General features: G+C 39.4%; 1 protein-coding gene across 9 annotated transcripts in view; it reads right to left on the reverse strand.

Annotated features, from left to right (window-relative positions):
- LOC115238178 (histone acetyltransferase p300) overlaps positions 1-24,031 on the reverse strand; it is a 410,773-nt gene that overhangs the window by 384,116 nt on the left and 2,626 nt on the right. Inside the window, exon 1 of one of the 9 annotated variants that reach the window (XM_029811792.1) lies at positions 23,423-23,732. The exons of the other annotated variants lie outside the window; for them this stretch is intronic. Within the exon in view, the coding sequence (XP_029667652.1) occupies positions 23,423-23,608 (186 nt within the window). The 5' untranslated portion in view covers positions 23,609-23,732. Of the gene's footprint in view, positions 1-23,422; positions 23,733-24,031 lie in introns of those variants that run through there. 9 annotated transcript variants of the gene reach the window in all.

Genomic DNA, 24,031 nt, shown 5'->3' on the forward strand with positions numbered 1-24,031 from the left:
AAAGAGTGTCGAAAGAGTCAACGATACCCGGCTAGCTCTCTATGTCGCTGACAAAACTCTGACGAAAACGAAGCCACCCTCTTGTCCCGGAGAAGACAAAAGAGCAGCGACGCGGCTGTTGCTCATTCGCCATCTCCCTTCTTTCATACCCTTCTCAAACGGCCTCTAGTCGTCTACCTTTCCCCCGTTACCAAGCCAGGTCCCCTCTCTCTCTCTCTCTCTCTCTCACCCTCCACTTCGTCAAGCCTCCTGTCTCTCATTATAAGCGAGAATCGTGTTCATAGACCTTCCTCGAAGTAGTACCCCGCTAATATCGATCCTTGTGCTTACACAACCGTCTCTTCCTTAGGAGATCTCCCGTTCCTTCCTCCGCTTCGACGTCCTCATCGTCTTTGCATCGTGATCGTCTCTGCGTCTCCGGTGACCCGTGATATCGTAAAGTAAACGTTAGCCGACGAACTCTTATGTACGCGATATAATAACTCTTCTCGAAGAGGAATGGGGAGGCACATTCTTTCACTTCAATTCCTCGTACTTTCATTCTTCCTTCGTGGCCTTCTCTTTTTGACTTCTCTCGCCTCTGATCACGTCAAGTACCGGTCCTTTTTAGGTACCTTTATAATTCGACATCTTCATACGCTTCTTTCGAATCCTCCGCTACGTCTTTGTGGATTCGCGACAGGTTTATGTCAGCTCGAAAAGAGTTTAAGTCGACAAATCCCCGTGAGAGACACAACGCTATTTAAACATGAACATCTTCATTCTTTCTCCGGGTACTTGTGCGCTCGAAAGCAATATCTCGGCTCTCACATGAAGAATGACTTCTTTAAATACATCCGTGAACATTTCATGTTTTTTATTTTTACGTCATCTCTTGATCTGTTTTTTTTTTTTTTTTTTTAAACATCCTCGTTATAAGATGGACAAATATTTTGATTTTCGCACACTTTGGATATGTTTTAAGAAAGTACTTTACACATATTCTTTTTTCTTTTTGTACATCTTAATACAACTGTAAAGATTGAAACTGCCTCATAAAATTAACTTTAATCCACGTTTAATTCAAATACATCGGAAGCATATATATAATTGTAAAGTATTACTAACGTAAAAATACTTTATAAAATTATGCATTTATATTTATATATTTTTTCAAAATTTGGGATATACAAAATTTTTTAAACATTTAAAAAAATTATATTTTTTTTCGAAAAAGACAGCTATCAAATGCTTTTAATGGCAAAGTTTTTTTAAGAGCACGTAATATCTCGATATATTATCCTTTTTTTTCAGTTTTGTGATAAATTTTTCTATTAACATTTTCATCTTCTTATTCACGAAAGTGTGGATGAAATTGTGCGACGGATTCACCGAATATCCCTTTGCGTATCGATTTCTCCACCATCCTCTTCCTCCGAGTTTTCCTTTGAACCTTTGCGTCATCTTGCCTTTGAATGCGCTAGACTCGTCGGTATTTTCAACTAGAACTATCCACGAAGAGTTTTCTCTCTTCCCCTTCGTTTCTTCCGTTGGATGCTGGATTTTCGCGCTTCCTTTGTGTCAGTCTGTACCGATCGCATTCTCAATTTCTTACTCTGCCGTTCATGATCAACATCAAACCCCAACAATTTCTCCCTCATATCGACTCCGATCGTTTTTCGTGTCGTTTTCTTATCAACGAAATCGAATTCTAATTTTAATAAAATATTGTCGATCAGACTCAGCCTCGAGGAATTAAATAATCCTGGAAAGAGATTATTACTATTTCGCTATTATAGGATCCAGACATCCCTTGTCATTCTTCTCGTACATTTTTTAATAGCAATCAAGCGATAAGCACGGGTTAGCGGATTTACAGAGAAACCATATTATCATGATTATCATTAGAATTCGGTCGAAACGCATACAGCATCTTACCATATTATGATTATCATTAGAATTCGGTCGAAACGCATACAGCATCTTGTCTTCTTCGAAGTATTGCATGCTGCTTTTCTTTTACTTTTTTACCATCCGTTCTCTTTTTAGCTTTTTCTTCTTAGAATTGATGCGACAACGTTCCTTCCTTCACGGTGATATCGATTCTCTTTTTATTCGTACTGTTACAAACAACGCATAACATTACTTTGCTCCTTTTTTGCATTCCCGTTCTCCTGCCTCTCGCTGTCTTTGAGCAGCGGCACGGAGAACGTAGTAATCCCGAAAATACGGCTTCCTCTTCCTACTTTCCGCATCGACTGTGGAAAAATACCGATATAGGATTTCCCGGTGCTCTCTCCACCATCATCCAAAATACAACGTAGTTCTCCGTGCGAGTTCTAGTCTGCTGATTTTAATTCCGCACTATTCTCCTCGTTGTCGTATTTGCATCTCGATAAAGCTAGACGCCGCCAACGTGGCCGTGAATTATCTCCGGAGCAATTCAAGACAACGTGGCCATGTGGGATACATTAATCTGCGAGATAAAACTAATTCTCGCTCTCTCTCTAGATATCCTTTTTATTCATATCGGTCTCTTCTCTGTGCGATCTGTCCTTCTTTCTTTTTCCCTCCTTTACCTTCAATCTGTATAGTTGAAGAGAGGTCGAGAAGACAATAACCCATGAATATACCGGGTAATACAAATATCGAGAATGTAATAATTCATTTATGCGATATGATGATCCCCGAAATTTAATCCGTATATAACGTATTTAAAAAATATATTATCGGTGCAGATAAAAAAAAAATAATGCATCATCTCTAAGATTTGGTTATATAGATAGATATCTATGCAAGAAAAATTTATTAGGAAATTTTATAGCAAAAATACCTGTATATATAAACAAAAAGATAAAGAACAATATGAAAATTACAATAATTTTATTTCTAAACAATATAAACTCACATTGAATATCTAACATATTTAATATTTATATAGAAATATATTATATAGAAATCGTATACGATAAGTGTGGAAAAGGAGAATATTTAATTAATTATAATTAGCGCTAATAAATTAATGTATTAAAATCCTCACAAACTAAACCCACAAATCAAATCAAATCGAGTATTTTACAATATTAATTGATGCATTAAATCGATGAATCTATATTCCGTCGTTTCTCGAATTTAATAATATTCAAGCATAACATTAGCGCGATGAAAAAATATTCATATACGCGCAATTTAAGAATTATTAAGACTAAAAATCTATCTCTCTTTTTCTCTTTGTCTCGCTTCGTTTGTATGACAACCACCGCATAGTGAGCATTCTGTAGAACGGAAGAGACGGGGGTGGATATATAACGTCCCGCGGTATTCCATCATTACGGTATGCAAATTCCCGCATACGGCTGAATTTTATCCGAGTAATCTGCCATGGCGTATAATTCGGAAATTCAGACCCTGCCGCCACGTTGGTCGTGCCAACGAAACGTAATTAATGCATTGTTAATCCAATATCTCTCACCGTGCGTCAAGCCGTGCGGGGATAAAGAGGAAGAAGAGGGACGAAGGGGCGGTGGCAGGGAAACAAGAGCGAAAATAAAATGCCCAAAAATCACCAACGAGTTTTCGCGCTTCCTACCTCGCTCTCGAGTGCGTGCTCGTCGTGAATGCACGTCTCTTTCTCTCTCTCTCTCTTTCTCTCACTTGCTAGTATTCAACGGGAAATTCGCGACGCGAATTACATGCGCGCACACGAGAAAGCGGCGCGATTTGGCGATTTGGCGCCGATAAAGCAGTGAATTATTCTCCACTTCGTGCTTTATCGAGTGCGACAAACGCGCAAGCTTGCGCATCGCCGACGAGGACCGGTAACTAATTCGTAAAATATCGTCCTTTAGCTTGAATAGAAGCGAATCTTTGATCATAAACGAAGATATATATATATATATATGCAATTGTACAGTTTAACGCGAGAGTCGGTCAACTACGTCTTTTTGTCGAGAATAAGATTTTCGATGCGTCATAGATTGATCGAGTAGGATAATCCGTTAAAAAGTTCCTCTTTCGACTTCGAACTTTTGTAGGATAAAATTGACCGATCATTTTACAGCAAACCCTACATTTTTCGTCAGTCTTTATTTTACGCAATACATAGCAATAAATTTATCATCGCTCAAGTTTAACTCGCGGTGCGATTGCCATCTTTTTTCCTATGACGCGATTAAATATACGAAGAAGAAAAGAACATAAACAGGTGTCCGGTGATCTCATCTTCGCTCTTTCCGAAAAAGACAGCTATCAAATGCTTTTAATGGCAAAGTTTTTTTAAGAGCACGTAATATCTCGATATATTATCCTTTTTTTTCAGTTTTGTGATAAATTTTTCTATTAACATTTTCATCTTCTTATTCACGAAAGTGTGGATGAAATTGTGCGACGGATTCACCGAATATCCCTTTGCGTATCGATTTCTCCACCATCCTCTTCCTCCGAGTTTTCCTTTGAACCTTTGCGTCATCTTGCCTTTGAATGCGCTAGACTCGTCGGTATTTTCAACTAGAACTATCCACGAAGAGTTTTCTCTCTTCCCCTTCGTTTCTTCCGTTGGATGCTGGATTTTCGCGCTTCCTTTGTGTCAGTCTGTACCGATCGCATTCTCAATTTCTTACTCTGCCGTTCATGATCAACATCAAACCCCAACAATTTCTCCCTCATATCGACTCCGATCGTTTTTCGTGTCGTTTTCTTATCAACGAAATCGAATTCTAATTTTAATAAAATATTGTCGATCAGACTCAGCCTCGAGGAATTAAATAATCCTGGAAAGAGATTATTACTATTTCGCTATTATAGGATCCAGACATCCCTTGTCATTCTTCTCGTACATTTTTTAATAGCAATCAAGCGATAAGCACGGGTTAGCGGATTTACAGAGAAACCATATTATCATGATTATCATTAGAATTCGGTCGAAACGCATACAGCATCTTGTCTTCTTTCAAGTATTGCATGCTGCTTTTCTTTTACTTTACTTCCATCCGTTCTCTTTTTAGCTTTTTCTTCTTAGAATTGATGCGACAACGTTCCTTCCTTCACGGTGATATCGATTCTCTTTTTATTCGTACTGTTACAAACAACGCATAACATTACTTTGCTCCTTTTTTGCATTCCCGTTCTCCTGCCTCTCGCTGTCTTTGAGCAGCGGCACGGAGAACGTAGTAATCCCGAAAATACGGCTTCCTCTTCCTACTTTCCGCATCGACTGTGGAAAAATACCGATATAGGATTTCCCGGTGCTCTCTCCACCATCATCCAAAATACAACGTAGTTCTCCGTGCGAGTTCTAGTCTGCTGATTTTAATTCCGCACTATTCTCCTCGTTGTCGTATTTGCATCTCGATAAAGCTAGACGCCGCCAACGTGGCCGTGAATTATCTCCGGAGCAATTCAAGACAACGTGGCCATGTGGGATACATTAATCTGCGAGATAAAACTAATTCTCGCTCTCTCTCTAGATATCCTTTTTATTCATATCGGTCTCTTCTCTGTGCGATCTGTCCTTCTTTCTTTTTCCGTCCTTTACCTTCAATCTGTATAGTTGAAGAGAGGTCGAGAAGACAATAACCCATGAATATACCGGGTAATACAAATATCGAGAATGTAATAATTCATTTATGCGATATGATGATCCCCGAAATTTAATCCGTATATAACGTATTTAAAAAATATATTATCGGTGCAGATAAAAAAAAAATAATGCATCATCTCTAAGATTTGGTTATATAGATAGATATCTATGCAAGAAAAATTTATTAGGAAATTTTATAGCAAAAATACCTGTATATATAAACAAAAAGATAAAGAACAATATGAAAATTACAATAATTTTATTTCTAAACAATATAAACTCACATTGAATATCTAACATATTTAATATTTATATAGAAATATATTATATAGAAATCGTATACGATAAGTGTGGAAAAGGAGAATATTTAATTAATTATAATTAGCGCTAATAAATTAATGTATTAAAATCCTCACAAACTAAACCCACAAATCAAATCAAATCGAGTATTTTACAATATTAATTGATGCATTAAATCGATGAATCTATATTCCGTCGTTTCTCGAATTTAATAATATTCAAGCATAACATTAGCGCGATGAAAAAATATTCATATACGCGCAATTTAAGAATTATTAAGACTAAAAATCTATCTCTCTTTTTCTCTTTGTCTCGCTTCGTTTGTATGACAACCACCGCATAGTGAGCATTCTGTAGAACGGAAGAGACGGGGGTGGATATATAACGTCCCGCGGTATTCCATCATTACGGTATGCAAATTCCCGCATACGGCTGAATTTTATCCGAGTAATCTGCCATGGCGTATAATTCGGAAATTCAGACCCTGCCGCCACGTTGGTCGTGCCAACGAAACGTAATTAATGCATTGTTAATCCAATATCTCTCACCGTGCGTCAAGCCGTGCGGGGATAAAGAGGAAGAAGAGGGACGAAGGGGCGGTGGCAGGGAAACAAGAGCGAAAATAAAATGCCCAAAAATCACCAACGAGTTTTCGCGCTTCCTACCTCGCTCTCGAGTGCGTGCTCGTCGTGAATGCACGTCTCTTTCTCTCTCTCTCTCTTTCTCTCACTTGCTAGTATTCAACGGGAAATTCGCGACGCGAATTACATGCGCGCACACGAGAAAGCGGCGCGATTTGGCGATTTGGCGCCGATAAAGCAGTGAATTATTCTCCACTTCGTGCTTTATCGAGTGCGACAAACGCGCAAGCTTGCGCATCGCCGACGAGGACCGGTAACTAATTCGTAAAATATCGTCCTTTAGCTTGAATAGAAGCGAATCTTTGATCATAAACGAAGATATATATATATATATATGCAATTGTACAGTTTAACGCGAGAGTCGGTCAACTACGTCTTTTTGTCGAGAATAAGATTTTCGATGCGTCATAGATTGATCGAGTAGGATAATCCGTTAAAAAGTTCCTCTTTCGACTTCGAACTTTTGTAGGATAAAATTGACCGATCATTTTACAGCAAACCCTACATTTTTCGTCAGTCTTTATTTTACGCAATACATAGCAATAAATTTATCATCGATCTATCTCTCTTTTTCTCTTTGTCTCGCTTCGTTTGTATGACAACCACCGCATAGTGAGCATTCTGTAGAACGGAAGAGACGGGGGTGGATATATAACGTCCCGCGGTATTCCATCATTACGGTATGCAAATTCCCGCATACGGCTGAATTTTATCCGAGTAATCTGCCATGGCGTATAATTCGGAAATTCAGACCCTGCCGCCACGTTGGTCGTGCCAACGAAACGTAATTAATGCATTGTTAATCCAATATCTCTCACCGTGCGTCAAGCCGTGCGGGGATAAAGAGGAAGAAGAGGGACGAAGGGGCGGTGGCAGGGAAACAAGAGCGAAAATAAAATGCCCAAAAATCACCAACGAGTTTTCGCGCTTCCTACCTCGCTCTCGAGTGCGTGCTCGTCGTGAATGCACGTCTCTTTTTCTCTCTCTCTCTCTCTCTCTCTTTCTCTCACTTGCTAGTATTCAACGGGAAATTCGCGACGCGAATTACATGCGCGCACACGAGAAAGCGGCGCGATTTGGCGATTTGGCGCCGATAAAGCAGTGAATTATTCTCCACTTCGTGCTTTATCGAGTGCGACAAACGCGCAAGCTTGCGCATCGCCGACGAGGACCGGTAACTAATTCGTAAAATATCGTCCTTTAGCTTGAATAGAAGCGAATCTTTGATCATAAACGAAGATATATATATATATATGCAATTGTACAGTTTAACGCGAGAGTCGGTCAACTACGTCTTTTTGTCGAGAATAAGATTTTCGATGCGTCATAGATTGATCGAGTAGGATAATCCGTTAAAAAGTTCCTCTTTCGACTTCGAACTTTTGTAGGATAAAATTGACCGATCATTTTACAGCAAACCCTACATTTTTCGTCAGTCTTTATTTTACGCAATACATAGCAATAAATTTATCATCGCTCAAGTTTAACTCGCGGTGCGATTGCCATCTTTTTTCCTATGACGCGATTAAATATACGAAGAAGAAAAGAACATAAACAGGTGTCCGGTGATCTCATCTTCGCTCGTCAGATGGTTGCAATTAAATTTAACGACTTTTCGTGCGCATCCAACTTTACTTCTTTTCCCTTTAGACTTTCAAGTATCTACACATCCAGCTACGTGAGCGTGGTGCCGCAGCTCTAATTATTTGCCGCGCAGTCCATAATACCTACCATTTTTATCACAGAATGCCCAGTCCATAAAATCTTTCATACTTCATAGCAACTTTCCCGTGATGATGCGAATAGAGAAAGAGAGAGAGGGAGAGAGAATACTGGTAAATAAACTACAAATCTTAAAATTTCAAGTCCAATATACGCGGATTCATTGTAGATCGCTCTCGTAAAAAAAAAAAAAATGCTGAAGTAATGATAAAATTTCAATGTAACAATGGCTATTTCATCTGACAATAAATTATATATTTTTTGATTTTTTTCGCTCTTTTCTTTTTTCTAGAAATACGCTTTACATAAAATATCTATAATCCAAGAATATAACCGAGCATGAAACTTGTAGATTATTGAATTGTGAATTGTCTCTTTTTCAGTTTGACTAAGTTGACAATGATTCGCTCGAGATAGCAACGTATACTCGTACAATATCATCGGATGCAATGTGAAACAGGCAATAAATAAGGCAAAAAGGCTCAACTTTAAGTAAGAGTCGGATAGATCGTACGGCAACCGGGATCCTAGCCAGCTTTTAAAGAAATTGACCAACGCGGTGCATTTCGCGATACGGTTCCGCACATTGCATTCGCAGCGACGTGTACTCGATTCATCTGCCAACTCACTTCGGCAACGAATCGAAGTAAAATTTCTCCAACGTTCTCTAATATCTCCGCATCGCTTGCATTCCAAGTATCGCGCAAACTTTTTATCAAAAATTCGGTACAATAGTATTCATCTCTGTTTGTACTGTGTACGTTCGTTTGAAGTTTCAATGTGGAATATCGTTGCGGTAAAATCAGCCACCCTCTTTCTACTTTCCCCGTCATCACCGATCTCTCTCGCGTTTTCGCGCAACATTTCCAGCGAAATGTAGAGGAAATCTCTCTTTCTCTCTTTCTCTCGCTCTTCGAGTTCTAATACACCCTCGATGTTTACACGCCGAAGTTACTCCGGCGTGAACGTTGCGCTATAAGAGAATCTGTCTCATAAGAAACACGCCTATATATAGCGAACTTTTTAGTGGAAACACGTTTTTGTACTCAAGCACCGTCTCAAGACCATTTTAGCATCAAATGATGTAACTATGCGGGGACCACACGCGGTAAATACGGCGAGTATTTCTTACCACGAGACGAGAAGAGACGAAGACGAGAGCAAACGTAGCGATACTATTATTAAACTGCACTACGAGCGGGCCTCGGTCCTCCCTCTCTTTCACGCTCACTTTCTCGAGCAAGTGGTAGTAGTAGTAGTTCTAGAAGTCTCGAGTTTATACTCGAGTTTGTACTAGTATTTCCGCAAAAAAAAAAAAAGACATACAAAATTGTTTGATGTATTAAAATTTTCTTCAATCAAATTTCTACAATTTTAAACTCTTTATTTTACTCTCTCAACTTTTAATTTTCATTATATATTTCAACTTTCATTTTTTAACTTATCAACAGATAAAATCTAAAAATGAATAGAATTATCAAACTTAGAACGCCAAAAAATATAATTATTTAGCAGTTTTTAAATTGATTTATAAAAATATTTATTTAAAAAAGATAATAAAAAGATACTTATAAAAAGATAATAATTTTTCATACATTTAACGATATGATAATGCATAGCAGATGAGTTGAAGATATTCTCATCTTCATAAAATCGTTTTTATTATTCATTCATTCTCTCTTATACACTTTCCTAATATATACTTTTTAATTTACATTCATGGAGAATGACTAAAAAATTTATATTACACATACACAATAAATGCATTTCTCTCGTACCTTTATTTTTTTTTTTATTTCATTTATACCGCTATGTGAAAATGGCATTTGCAATACAGCCGCAAAAATCGTGGCGAAAAAATTGAAAAGTAAAAAGTTAGGGAAAATGTGATACGAACGAGAAAGAGCGTTGCTGCATTATTAAAAACACCCTCGGCGTTTTGCATCCACGGGTGAGTGTGCAGAACCTCATTGTAGGATCGAAGTGCTTTTGCGCAAGGACGACTTTTTGGAGCATAGTCGTTGATTATCGTCAGTTTCTCACATCGACGAGAATGTCAGAAACGAAAATCGCTTTAAATCCAACGACCGCGCGATTCACGACCCACTTTGAAATTCTATTTAGACGAATATATCCCGTTAAAACGTGACACGCTGTAAATTTCCAGGATAAAAGAGCGATAAAGGTTTCTTGATAAAAACGACGAGATAAATCGCTGAAATCTCTCTTTGATTTACAATAAAAAAAAAAAAAAATAATAATAATAATAATATTTCGCTCAATCGCGAGAGAGAGAGAGAGATGCGACATATATAATTTTATTTATCGTTGTAAAAATGTATTGTCGTAAAAATTAAATCCGGAAATCATGAGATTCATCCGTCATCTGTTGTACGATTAACTGCATTTCGTTGCGTGTCGAATTTTAATAACTTGCGGTAAGCCGCGTCGAGAGAAACATCGTCAACAACGCGTCGGCGGATTTCGCAATCGTGTTACTTAACCGACAAGCTCGACGGAAAAATAGACGTTGCGCAGTATGTATAATGCGTTACCGAGTCACGCAACGCGTAAGCGCGAGTCGCGTATAGATTCCGCACCAGGTGTGTAACGTGCACGCACGCAGGAAGCGACGAGTGTGTATCTTATACAATCTGACGGAGGACTCTTACTTTAATGGAGCATCACGATTTATCAATTAGACCGATATGATCGGGGTTGCGTCTCGAGATTATATGGCGTGCGTGCTCTGTGCGTGATCCTTTATCGGCCGTTCTTCCTCTATTTATCTATCTATCTCTCTCTCTCTCTCTCTCTCTTTCTCGTTCTCCCTTTTCTTCTTTCTCTCTCGCCTTATATACTACTGTACTATCTATCCCCTTCTCGCTGCAGCACCGCTTCCAGCACAGTTAAATACATAATTCTTCGAGGAGAACCACTTCCTATATTACGCGGTCGCGCGTGCTAACATAGTGGCTTCCAGACTGACTCACAATGTTATTTTCAGACGGAAGAAGAGAGAGGCGGGACGAGCTTCTTTGCATCGCGTGTCGCGCGACGGAGATCAATAAGTGAATTTTTCGTTGCATAAACCTCGATACTCGGCTGCCGTGAGCGCCGCCACAGGCCCGAGGTATTCGATATGTACATTTGATGAGCTGTCGCGGTCGAAGCCGACGGAATATGGGATAATACGAGGAATGGAATGGACCATAGTGGGAATATGTGGAATAATGACGGTTACACAATAGAGCGGTGATAGCCTCCGCTTCGATCAAGCAGCGATTGAATAAATAATATATCGTAGAGCCTTCGATAGCGACGTGCGATTTATAAAAAATCTTTTGTCTTATTGATACGCGCCGATTCGCAACATTGTTCGCAAATAATTGCTACAATTATCTTTTCATACATTTGATTGTTGCTTTTAGAAGCGTCAGCTAAAAAATATTTATTTGTTTGCGTATAAAGCATTAAGACAAATGAAAAATTAGCAAATTAATGAATAACTATTGCACTAAAATGAAAACAAAAATTAAAAAAAAAAAAAAATCAAAATATTGTTAAAGATTTTCGATAGAGGAAAAAAGGGTAGATATCACATGCCTTGCAGACGAAACTCTAACGATTTGCCGTAAGTCACTCTCGAAATCGCAGTACATGTGCGACGGTAATGTAAAGTTCGATTCGAAGAAGAAACGACGCTATTAGAAAGTCTCGATAGCCCCGGAAACTGAAGCCGCGCGCTGCACATGGAGCGGAAGACAATATATTTTGAAATCGCTCAGGTGGACCGAACGGACGGCTGTCTCGATTCAAGGAGACAATACTTGAAATCGGAACGGGAAGACTCGCTACCGCGCGTTTACGACTAAACTCGACAGTTCGATTATACCGCAAAGTTTTGAGAGATCTCGATAACCCGCGCTTGAACATTATCTAAGACGACATCGAAGGAAGTTTGCTGTATTAATGACTATTTCGGAGCTATAATATCGAAACACGTTTCGCGAATCGATATTGAACTGAAATATCTATGATGAAATATTCAACGTCGTTTCGAATGCCATCCTCGATACTCTATCCGTAGAGAACCTCGCATCTTGTCGCCCCACGTCATAATTTCGACTCGCAGTACGATCCTCTTTAAAACGATGTGGAAGTCGACGACATTGCATTCTAAAATCGTTTAGAGTTAAGCTCGTAGAGTACAATAGCCGCCGTTGGGGAGGAGGGAAGAAAAGCAGGGATGGGAAGTAAGGAGGGCAGAAAGAAGGAGTAAAATACGGAGGAGAAGAGAGTCGCAGAAGATTAGCGCGCGGACGCGGTTAAGGTTTATCTCGCATAGCTCGAAATAAAGGTAACTATACCGTGTGGCATGAACGTAGCTAGGTAGGTAGGTAGATAGGTGGATAGCAGGGCTCGGGGGTCGATCCCCTTTCTCCTCTCCCCCTTCCGCCCCCTTGCCGATCCGACCGTTCTATTACAGGGACAAGCATTGCGGCTAATGCCGTCCGGCCGTAAATTATGTGAAAACGGCGGGGGCTAGGTAGCGCCCCGCTGCACCTGTACGGTTTTTCGGTCACATATACACGTAAACACAGACAAACGCATAGAGGATTCCCGATGTGTTGGACCGCAAACCTAACCTGCGAGGGATTACGAGAGACTCTACCTGCGATACCTGCCTAAATCTAACCGACCGGATCGAGTCATCTCTGGTTACGAGAAGAGCGAACCGATAACGAGCGATCGTACGTTTGTCAGACGGCTATCTCGCTTGTCTACATTTCGATCACGTCCCAACTTCGAGACAAAGCTCTTGAATTCCTCCATCAACTAAAGATTTGAGCAATGTAACATCGAGTATTATTTTGGTTCTCTAAGATAATTAATTATATGTTTCCAAAATTTGTTAAGCTATCAACCTTTACCAAACTAGAAAAAAAGCCAGATAAATGATGTTTCTAGTTCGATGATAAGCATAATATTTCAAAAGTCTGCAATCAAATGCTTAAAATTATAAGCGTTATTAAACAAGATTATAGAGCTCGTCGCGAGTCTTTCTAAAATATAAAATTCTTTGTAGGAAAAGTAATAGAAATCGCACTATATTGGACTAGCATCTTCGTGGCGTACATATAGACGATACGCCAGCCAGCGTCTTTGGAAGAGCGATTTGGGTGACGATCGGTATTAGTCTCTCCGTTTGATTGCGAAAACGACGGTGGCTCAGAGACGAGGCCGGAGGGAAAAAAGAGACGGTGGTAAAGGTAGAGAGCAGGTAGGAGAGATGGTCTCGAGAGCTCTTGATCTTCCGGAGCAATTAAATGAATTTCCACTCGGCTGGAATAGCAAACGTTTAGACGGCACCGCGTAAGATATTCCGGGAAGCTCACGGGAATATCAGAGACGTAATATCGAGAAGGAGGAGCAGAGGCGTAGTTTGCGGGCTAGAAGTAATACACGGGAACCTGGCAACTCTCGCCCTGCTCTTAGCTTTCCCGTCTGTCGCGGTCGGCCTGCCTGCCTGCCTGCCTGCCTGCCTGCCTGCCTGCGTGCCTGCCTTACCTGTCTGTCTGTCTTCTCCATCTGTCTGTCGGCATGTAAACCCGTCTGTCTACTTGCCGCGTGTCGCGAATCGATTTTCAGGCCAACAATGCACGGCCGTGCACGAATCGGCTCGATCTCCCTCCGTTCCCTCATCTCATCTATAATACATGCTCCGAAATTCTCCGCGTCTCTTGGACATATTGGAAACACTAAACTCTTTAACTCGATTACGCTAAAGTAATAGCATTAAAGCCGATAAGTAGCATTTTATTCAAAAAATCGTAAAATATATAATAGTTTTACGATACTTTTTATTTGTACAACTATTCTACTATAAGGCCTGACTTTAACGCGATTTCAATTTGTTCGATTCGATAATGTAGCTGAATTAATTGTGCTATAATAAACACGATTAATCCGCTTAATACACGGAAACTATGTTGTAATATTTACTTAGGCTTTACATAACAGTCTATAATAACGCGAACTATATACTTGTCGATATCTAGAAACAAGCATAGAAATAGTACATCGTGCAATTTAAAAGTAATGTACATGCTTGAATTTAGTTTTGCTATACTTCCACTTGAACAATATACTTGTAATACATAACAATTTAAGTTCGAAAAACGCAGATTATTAATAAAAAGAATATGATTAATTGCGATATTTATGATATATCAATCGTAGAAAATTCGTAAAAAAAAAGAGTATGTTATTATTATTATGATTATATAAATTTATATAATAAATAATATTATATATGTTATTTAATTCTATATTAAATTTATTTTTTAGGTGACCTATAATCAATAATAGAGAAATTATAATTCTATATAATATGAAAAACATTCGAAAAGAGGATCAAAACATATATATCCATACGTATGTACACAAAATGTAAATTAAAATACACGAAATGTAAAATTTATAAATTGAATTCTCTATCACGAGTTATATATAGATCGTCCGGAATGAGATTTATAATGTAACGAAATAATTGTTTCGATGATGGTCGCGTTTGATATAAAATCGAGAACAGATATGCCGATGTCGTGATATTTACCTAAGCGACGTATTAATAATAACGTGAATTATATCGCCGATACGTGGAAAAGGGGCGCAGAAATAATACACCGTGTAGTTTAGATTACAAGTAATACGCGAGAACCTGCCAGACCGTCTACCTACACCTTGCCGGCCGCTTACCTGTCGCGACCCGCGTCCGTCCGTCTATCTGCCTATCCGTGTCGGCGTGTAAAACCCGCCAGTCTGTCTACCGTTTGTCGCCGACCGCGATCGATTCTATAAACTACTAACGATAGGGGACCCCGTGTTTTCTATATCCGTTTATGTTAGCCCCCCTTTCGATAAAGACCTATAACACCGTCTCCCTTCACACGTGCACATTTTTTTTCAGATACTATATAGTTCAAGCGTAAAAAGCGACAGAAAATTTATTCTTGAAACTAAATTCAAAAGTAAAGAGATTTAATTAAAAATAGCTTGATTTATAAAAATTTATTTAAAATGCTGCATGCATTTAGCAATAATATGGTAATATATACAATCTGTATAATCTATTTTTCAAATATAAATTTAAAACATTTAAAAAAATCATATATATATATATAAATTAATTTTTAAGGAATCTCTCCTTCTCTCTCTATAAAATTTAGTTATCTAATTCGCCTATATTTAAACTCATGCCCACGCATAGATATGCTAGCTCTCTTGTAGTGTTAACGACTGTATTCATGATTGATTTTTTTGCAATCGTCTTTTCTATCAACGCGCGTATGCGATGAATTCACGCTATGTCACACACACGTGCCACGCAAAAAGTCAGGTCATCCGAGCGATGCAGTGTGCTTTGTCTCTTCCGTTGAAAGACAAGTGGCACGGCTCGACATGATAGCGTATGACTCACATTAAACAGATTAAACACGACGATTGCTCTTGCCACATAAGACAATAAAGTATGTAGAAAAGAGTTTTCGAAATGTATATATATTACTTGACCCGTGTAAAATATATAAATTGATGTATAATTCTTCTAGCTCTTGCAGTCGTCCTAGTTAAAATATATTTGTGAAGTAATTATAAAAATTATCAATAAATATATTCTACAATATAAATATATATTACAACTGTCTAAATAGAATATCAAACTTTACCTTTCAGTTAATTTTAAGTAATACATATACATAAACGTAATTTTAACATTTTTGTTAATAATATATCTTTTACAATTTATTTTAAGGTTCGTATGTTACATAATATGAGTTAAGAACGAACCCGCGCGATTAATTTTCCCGTAAAGAGAACTAGTCACTTTGAATTTTTCAAGTTACTCTATACATCGTCGGTGGTTCTATATATAAGCTAGCTCGCGGAGAAAAAGAATAGGAAAAAAACACGCCGAACAAGAAGCCCGTCTTTTCACATTTTAATCTTCATAGGCGAGAATATTGAAAAATTTTGCGGACGGAAAGCGGAAGAAGCGAGCGCGTTGAACCTCATCCTATCGGACAGGTACATCCTGTCGAGTGGTTCGCCAGTAGAAAAGAGGTAAGAGAAAGGTTAAAGAAAACGGGAGGGTGAGAGAAGAGGAAAAGGAGCGATCTCGTAATCGTCGGCGGGAAAATTCCGCTCACGAGTACTGGTTCGCGCCCGCTCGCGCATCGCGCGTTCCGTATTTTAGTCGCGCATTAACGGACGCGACAGGTGCAGCTGTAGCCGCGACGACGACGACAACGATGACGAAGACGACGAAGACGACGCCGACGACGGCGGCGGCGGCGGCGGCAGCTGTTAACTATGTTTTTCGTGTCCACCGGTGTGAAACGCGGCGGACCGACCGGCCCCTTTTCGCTCTCTCGCGAGCGAGCGGGAGCGCGCTCGCGATTTTCTGATCTCTCTCTCCCCCCTTCACCCTTGCCACTTGTCACGGAAATACGACGCTGCCGTTGCCCGGTGAATCCCGCAAGAATCTAATGTTACTGTACGTTGACCGACCCAGGAAACTGCCGTCTGCTTCTCTCTTACGTAGACACTTTGACGAAACTTGCGCAATCACTGCGGTAAAACGAGAGTCATTGAATGATGTCTTTTCATTGTTTTTGTATCTCAATAACAAATTATGATATTGTAAATTACGTGGGAGAAGAGGGAGATATATGTATATCGTACTATCACTATATTTTTATCATTTATGTAGAATCACGTGAAAATGTTTCTATTTTTGTGAGTGTTAAAGTCATAATAAAACGATAGTCAAATTTTAACAAAAGATGAATGAATCGCAACTGAATTTTCAGCGCAAATTTTTCCGATGCACGATGTATGTTTCGAATGTCGAATCGAGTGTGTCCTAATTTTCGTATCTAAATACCGAAAACGTACGAGCGATCGCGCTAGACTGCGATTTCGACGGACCGACGAGTCAATTTAATTCTGAAAATGAAACAACATTGGCTGTTTGATTTATCTCCTACCGACCCTGCGCGCGTGCCCCGCGCGCTTTTGGAATATAGTGAACTTATATCACTTTCGAAATTAGAGAGTCTCGCATAATGTTGATATAATATTCCGCCGCGCAAATATTGGTAATTCAAACATTAAACTCGCACAAGGCAAACGGTGCTTCGCCGCAACGATATTAACATTTCGGTCGGCTTTATTAAGCGGCGCAACAAAGAAATTTTATCGCGCATTATTCTCTCTCTCTCTCTCTCTTCGCATTTTATCTATATACATATTTACCGTATATTCCCTCTCTTTCTCTCCTTCTCTTTTCAAACTGTGCCCATTTTATTTTCATCGAATTTTCCTAGCCGATGCGCTCGTGTAGCATCCCCGGTATTATCGCTAGCGCTGGACCGCCGTTTATCAGCGTGAGAACGGGTCGTTATCGCGTTCGCCGCGAGCGCGTATACGGCTCGAAAAGCGGCAACAGGAAGAAAGAAACGCGCCATCGGCGACGGGCCGTGACGAGCCGATAAAACGCGCGTCCATATGTGTAACTTCTAGACGTGGGAATGAGATTGTCATGTCAGCGTAGAGAGATGCGAGAGAGCAAACTTCATAAAATAATATATCGATACTTTTATATTCCTTCCTTTGTAAAAATTATAGTTGCTATTATTTAAGCGATGACGCGCACACGATTCTTCTTTCGAAAAAGCATGAAATGGTATCGATACCCTCGCGAGGGATGGTGATGCTAAAATTCCCTGTGCAAAAGTATCGACATCGATATTAAATTTCAACATCACTGTTCCCCGAGCCCGCGACATCTGCGCCCGAGAAATGGCCGGTTCCTGCAGCGCGTAAAACGCTCGACAGCCGAATTAATTGAAAGTTTTAAGGTAATTGGAATCGATAACGCGCCGAGAGGGTGAATAAGAGCTACGAGCGTGTGCGAGGAGGGTATAAGCGGGCGTTGTTCGCGGAGATCGAACCGGGAAGAGAGGGGAGGGATAAAAGACAAAAGAGTGCGCGCGCGACGGGGAACTTGGCCGCATCTAACCCGGTCATATTCCCCTTTAAATATAAGCTCCGACGTCGACGTGTACGATCGGCGACGGAGGGCGCAGAACGAAGCGGCGATTAAACCGGAGGTCTACTTTAATATCGCGCCGCGCCGCGCCGTCCAATCGGCCTAATTGGAATCGAACGTGCGAATCTCGCGTTACGGGATCGTAACGTCGCGGAACCGAGCGAGAGAAGAACGGTTTAACGACCTCTCCTTCGAATCTTTCAAGTAACCGCGCTCCTCCATCCCTTATCCAATCTGGGATCCGCACCTGCAAGCTCCGATTTTAATTTCAACGACGAGTTCTTTGCACTACTTGGTATATCGAATTCTCTTCCAAGTAAAATATCGAGGCATGGATCCCCTTGATTTATAAACGATTGAAAACGAAGAGCTTCTTATAAACATTTCTTTCATATATCCAATCAGAAGATATTAATTCAAGCAAAACTTGTGTTCTCGAAATTCTGACTTAAATTACCCCGGATATTTATCGTTGAATATTAAAAAGATGCACAAGTGATGACTGTCTTTAGCGCATTAGTTTCTGATATTAAAATTAGGTTTAGTCTCGCGCTTATATTTTACAATTAATTCTGCTTATTAGCTATTTATTAATTATGACGACAAAGAAATTATCGCTTCTTAATATTCTTTTAGAATAGTGCAATATTAATCAATTTGCCAAAGCTATTCGATAAATAAAAGAATGTAACCAAATAATCTATATTCGCCGCCATGCGAAATCAATCAATAGCAATTACTAATCACATAGAAAAAATTTCTTTGCGTAACTTTTTAGCGTTTCCTTATCGCGTTCTCTACTAAAAGAATTATGTGTTTGAAGAATAAAAAGTTATGCTCTCTATATACGTACGTATTCCGGGTTAAACTAATACATTTAAACGCCATTTATGTAATAGCTTAAAATAAATGTATTGTATCGAGTAATCCCGCGTCAAGGATGCCAATCATATTCCAAAACGAGTTACTTTCAACATGAACAAAATTACGTTCAGTCACGAATGTTGCTTTAGTAAAATATTGAATATAATAGCGCATTGTGTGCAACACCATTGTAAAATATAATCTATTTTCTGTCTATTTTAAATATTTCCTGGTTCTATGTCTTTCTTCATTGACAGATGGTACGATATCTCGTCTATACGATTCCTTTTCGCCAGATGAATAAAAGCGATATAACTCCAATATAGCGCATACAAGATTTCTATCATTTCCATTGTCATGCAATAATGTATAAATGCTGTTTAAAAAAATCTTTCACAGTCTACAGAAAAACGACCAAAGTGCTATAAATCGATTTTACCAATATATGACTTTCTAGTACCATGAGATACGAAATATAAAATCGCGCCAGCGGAGATATGCATATAATTTCGAATTAGAATAAAGTTTTAAAATATTCAGCATTTGAGAAGATAGTCAACAAACAACAGACGCCCCTTAGTAATATTGAAACATGGAAATGCTCGCGGATCATATTTATAGTCGTTAGTGGCTCCTTGTGCGCTAAGTTACGAGGGTGAGAACCGCCACAGTACAATCTTCCACCATTTTGCAGCGCGTAATTCTTCCAGTTAACATAACAATAGATTTTCTCTTATCGGGAGACGTAGCGGCATAACGAGGGGGAGGGGGCGTAGTATTCTGTCGCGGGAATAAAAGCCAAGTGCACGCGGCATTGCAGTCGGAATCGATGCAAACGCGCCGGACGACTAGATTCGCTTTTGCGCGGCCAACTTATGTTATACCGGTGTTCTCCATTCTCCAGTCCGTGAAATTAATCTAGCTTTTGCCCCGGAGATATCATCCGCGTCAGGAGAGAGGAGTGATAAGACGCGGGAGAACGATGCGATAGCCACTCTCTCCTTTATTTCCCGTTCGAAAAATGAGCCTTTATTTCATCGGCGGAATGCGAGGATAGCCGCGTTTCTGGCACCTAAACGGCGCGAAAGGATGGACTCCGTAGGAGACTTCGGGAACCCCGGCAGACAGTCGTCGTCCGATATACGTAATGCAATGGTTTATTGCTAATATTTCTTCGGCGGTAATATTGGCGCTCTCGAGAACGACCCCGGCTTTCCCTCCGGGAAACCGCGGAAACTCTTAGCAATATCTCGCGTCGGATTCGAATCCTGTATGTAGCATACAGGACGATTCAATTTTGCCACGTACAGATTAAGCAGAAATACTTTTGTCGAAAATTCAAAATATATTGTTTTAAAGTAAAAATATCGAGATAATTTTCAATATCTATATCTCTAATTTCGACTCTTATATTCTTCGGTTAATTTTACAAAATTTCATAACTTGAACAATTACCAAGATATCATATTTAAAAATCTACTTCAACAAAGATTTGATGTATGGGAGCCAGTTATTGTGTAACAGGAAAATTTTACTTCATTCTTCGGATGCTAGATAAAATAGGGGTCATTAAAATTTTTTGCTAAAGCAAGCCTTGTTCCGGATTCGCGCAAAGATATGTACGTATATATCGCTACTGCTTCTTCTGGATAACCTTGTATAAATGCTACTTGCCCGTATTTGCTTACCCGCGCGCGCGTTCGTAGCTCCATTCATTCGGAGCGATTAAACGTAATGAGCACCATTATTGAGGAAGAACGTGCGAGAAACGAAGAGACAAAGAAACGACCAAAGTTGGACGGACAACGCTGCCTTTCAGGCACTATCCGCGACGTTAATAGCATCCAGAATTAAATGTGGCACGGCCCTACTTGTCGCGACTCGCATACACGATTGCACAATTTACGGATCACAGTGTGTATATCTGTATATATGTGTATGTGTGTGTGTGTGTGTGTGCCTGTCTCTGAAAACGAATCGACCGTTGAGCGCGCCTCGAGAATATTCAGACGATATGGCGGCAGGCCGCTCCCCGTGGCTGTTATCTTTTTGCCACCTGCTATCTAATCGTGCATTCCACGTATGCGTGCGTATATTCGCTCGACCGAACCTAAAAAGCGATAAAGAATAGCGCGCGTTAGTGCATAAGGTGAAAATTAACAATTTTAGTCGCAAAACGGTTCTCCATGCAAATCACGTGCTATTATACGAATAGCAGTAATTGGATTCGAGACAGATTCTTTTCTTTAGTGATGAATCTAATTGTAGATATTTCTTTTTGGCGAATTTACTCTGAATTTGACATTGAATTAAATTATAAAATATATTGCATCAATTATAATTGACAGAATACAAAAATATCTCAAGTCCCTTCTAATGCTAATAGCAAGCAAGGAAATAACTGCTTTAATAATATATGACTATGAATATTGATAGGCTATTTATATAGGCATTTTTGCAGCAATAAAGATTAATGACAACTGTTATAAGAAATTTTTACGCTTGCTCCAATGTTATTAGTTAGTATTCATAACATATTTAAATGAGCGACTGCGAATACTTTTATGATTTTAAAGAGGATTTTAAATCGCCATAAAAAGAATATACATTATTTAACGCACAATTTTTCTCGTCAGCATAAAATATTTCATGCAAATTTTTGCATTAAACTTTCCATTGAAGTAAATTTTACGACGATAATACTAACCGTTAGTGAAAAAAGCGTCATTCATCAGTCATGAAATCTAAAATTCCATTTGATAATATATCCTCGCAAAAAGCATTATGCTTTATCTCCGCTAATCTTTGTCTTCACTTATAATCTAAGATTATCGCGGAAGGAAAGATAACGACGAAGTTTATTGCGGAAGAGTGGTAAATCTACGGGTATATATATATATATATATATATATATATATATATGAAGCGATGACTGATATATATATATATATGCGCACACACAGACACATATTTTTTTCTTCCTCTTTCCCCGTTTTATCTAATCGCTAGACCGCGCGTGCGTGTATAGGTGCCATCAGACAATAGGGCACCATCGTCGACAACAGGCGCGAATGAACGGTCTCGTTCAATTTTTTACATAATTCTCGTTGCCTCTCACGTCTGATTTATCGACAATGTCGATTGGTATTTTCTCGCTCCCCGCGCGTTGAATAATTGTCGCTATTAATAACTGCGAATTCAATTCTCCAGTTCAATATCTGGGAAGACGAGACGGGCCGCGCCTCCTCCTTCTTTCTCGCGTTCATTTAATCGCGCCTTGCTTCGAGAACGCGCACGAGAGACGGAATATTCTAAAATCCATAAACCTTCCCCCTCCCCACCCCCCGTCCCACCCTTCGAGTGCTGATCGGCGATAAGAGACTTATTACCCGTCGTAAATTACAACCGATTCCTTATCGCACCGTGTGGCGTTACAAATTATCGGCTTTGTATCGGGAGATCAGCAGTCGGAAAGCGCAGGCGGGAGATCGATCGACGATCCCGTGCATGTATTCATTTGGATCGATTGTAGCGGGATGAAAAGAGCCCTAATGCGCGCGATTAACCTCTGCGTTACAATAAGATTTTCAGAGTGCATTTTAGATGTGGAAGAAAATAATCCGCGAGTCCAAATATCCACAAAGAGATTCGCAATGGCTTGTCGATAATTTTCTTAAATATCAGCTTCGACATTTTTTATCTATTCTGTTATAAAGTTAATTCAGCGTGTGTAAACTCTATCTTACAGTATTCTAATAGCACGTAGAGATCAAAATGCACGACAATTCTGTTTATCTAACAGAATGAGAATAATTTTTCTCGAAATTGCAATGACTAATAATGACGTCATTATTATCGCGCCATCATGCATTGTCAACATTTCTTATTTGATATTATAATAATAAAGCTATTAGCTCCAATGTAAAGATAAGAGAGATAAGCAATATTGAATTAGCTATACGTTTAAACTTCACTTATCTAACAGAATCGAGATCAACTAAGGAGAATTGTACAATTTCTCGACAGAACCGATACGCGCATTGATACAAATAGCTATAATAATGATAGAGCTTCAGATTTCACCAGGATAGTCGCGGTAACTTTGGTCGGTTATCCGAAGGTGTGAGATAAGTGAAGCGGAGTTTATCAGCCGACGATTCCGCTCCGCGCGAACGCGCTCGTTACGCGCGAGCACGGAAACTCGATTATGCAACGGTTCGTTACCTTGATACTGTCGTAGCAGGCAGTGACCCGTCCGTTCTGCACCTCGACGTTAGCCGGTGGATGAGCGAACTTGCACTCCGTGTCGGGCCTGGTGCACTTGTTGCGCTGGAACTCCCGACAGACTTCCAGTTGCAGCCACCGCGAGTCCTTGCCGTTCAGTAGGTTATTCATGTTGACCATTGCCATTCTTCCACACTCCTGGAAGACCGAAGAATCCCCCGTTCGTGCGCTGGCCTCTACCGTTAGAGGGAGAAAGTCCCGGGACTCTCCACCACCGAATTCACCACCGATAACTCTCCTCTCTCTCTCTCTCTCTTGCTTATTCTTCTTCTTTAATTTTAAATATACTATCCTTTTTGCCTTCGCTCTTTCTTTCTCTCTTTCTCTCTCTGGCTTAAAATTAAATAAAATAGATAATATTAATAATTTTCAATAACATTTCTTAATAATATTTAACAATATATTTAATAATACTAAACAATATTATTACCTGATATTATATTTATTCTCCACCTTTTTTCCTTTTATCTCCCTGCCTCTTTTTTGCTTATACTTTTTCTTCTTTAATTTTAACTCTCTCTTTCTCTCTCCTTTTCTCATTATAGATTT

Source organism: Formica exsecta, unplaced genomic scaffold, assembly GCF_003651465.1.
Source record: "Formica exsecta isolate Colony F162 unplaced genomic scaffold, ASM365146v1 scaffold115, whole genome shotgun sequence".
Lineage (NCBI taxonomy): Eukaryota > Metazoa > Arthropoda > Insecta > Hymenoptera > Formicidae > Formica > Formica exsecta.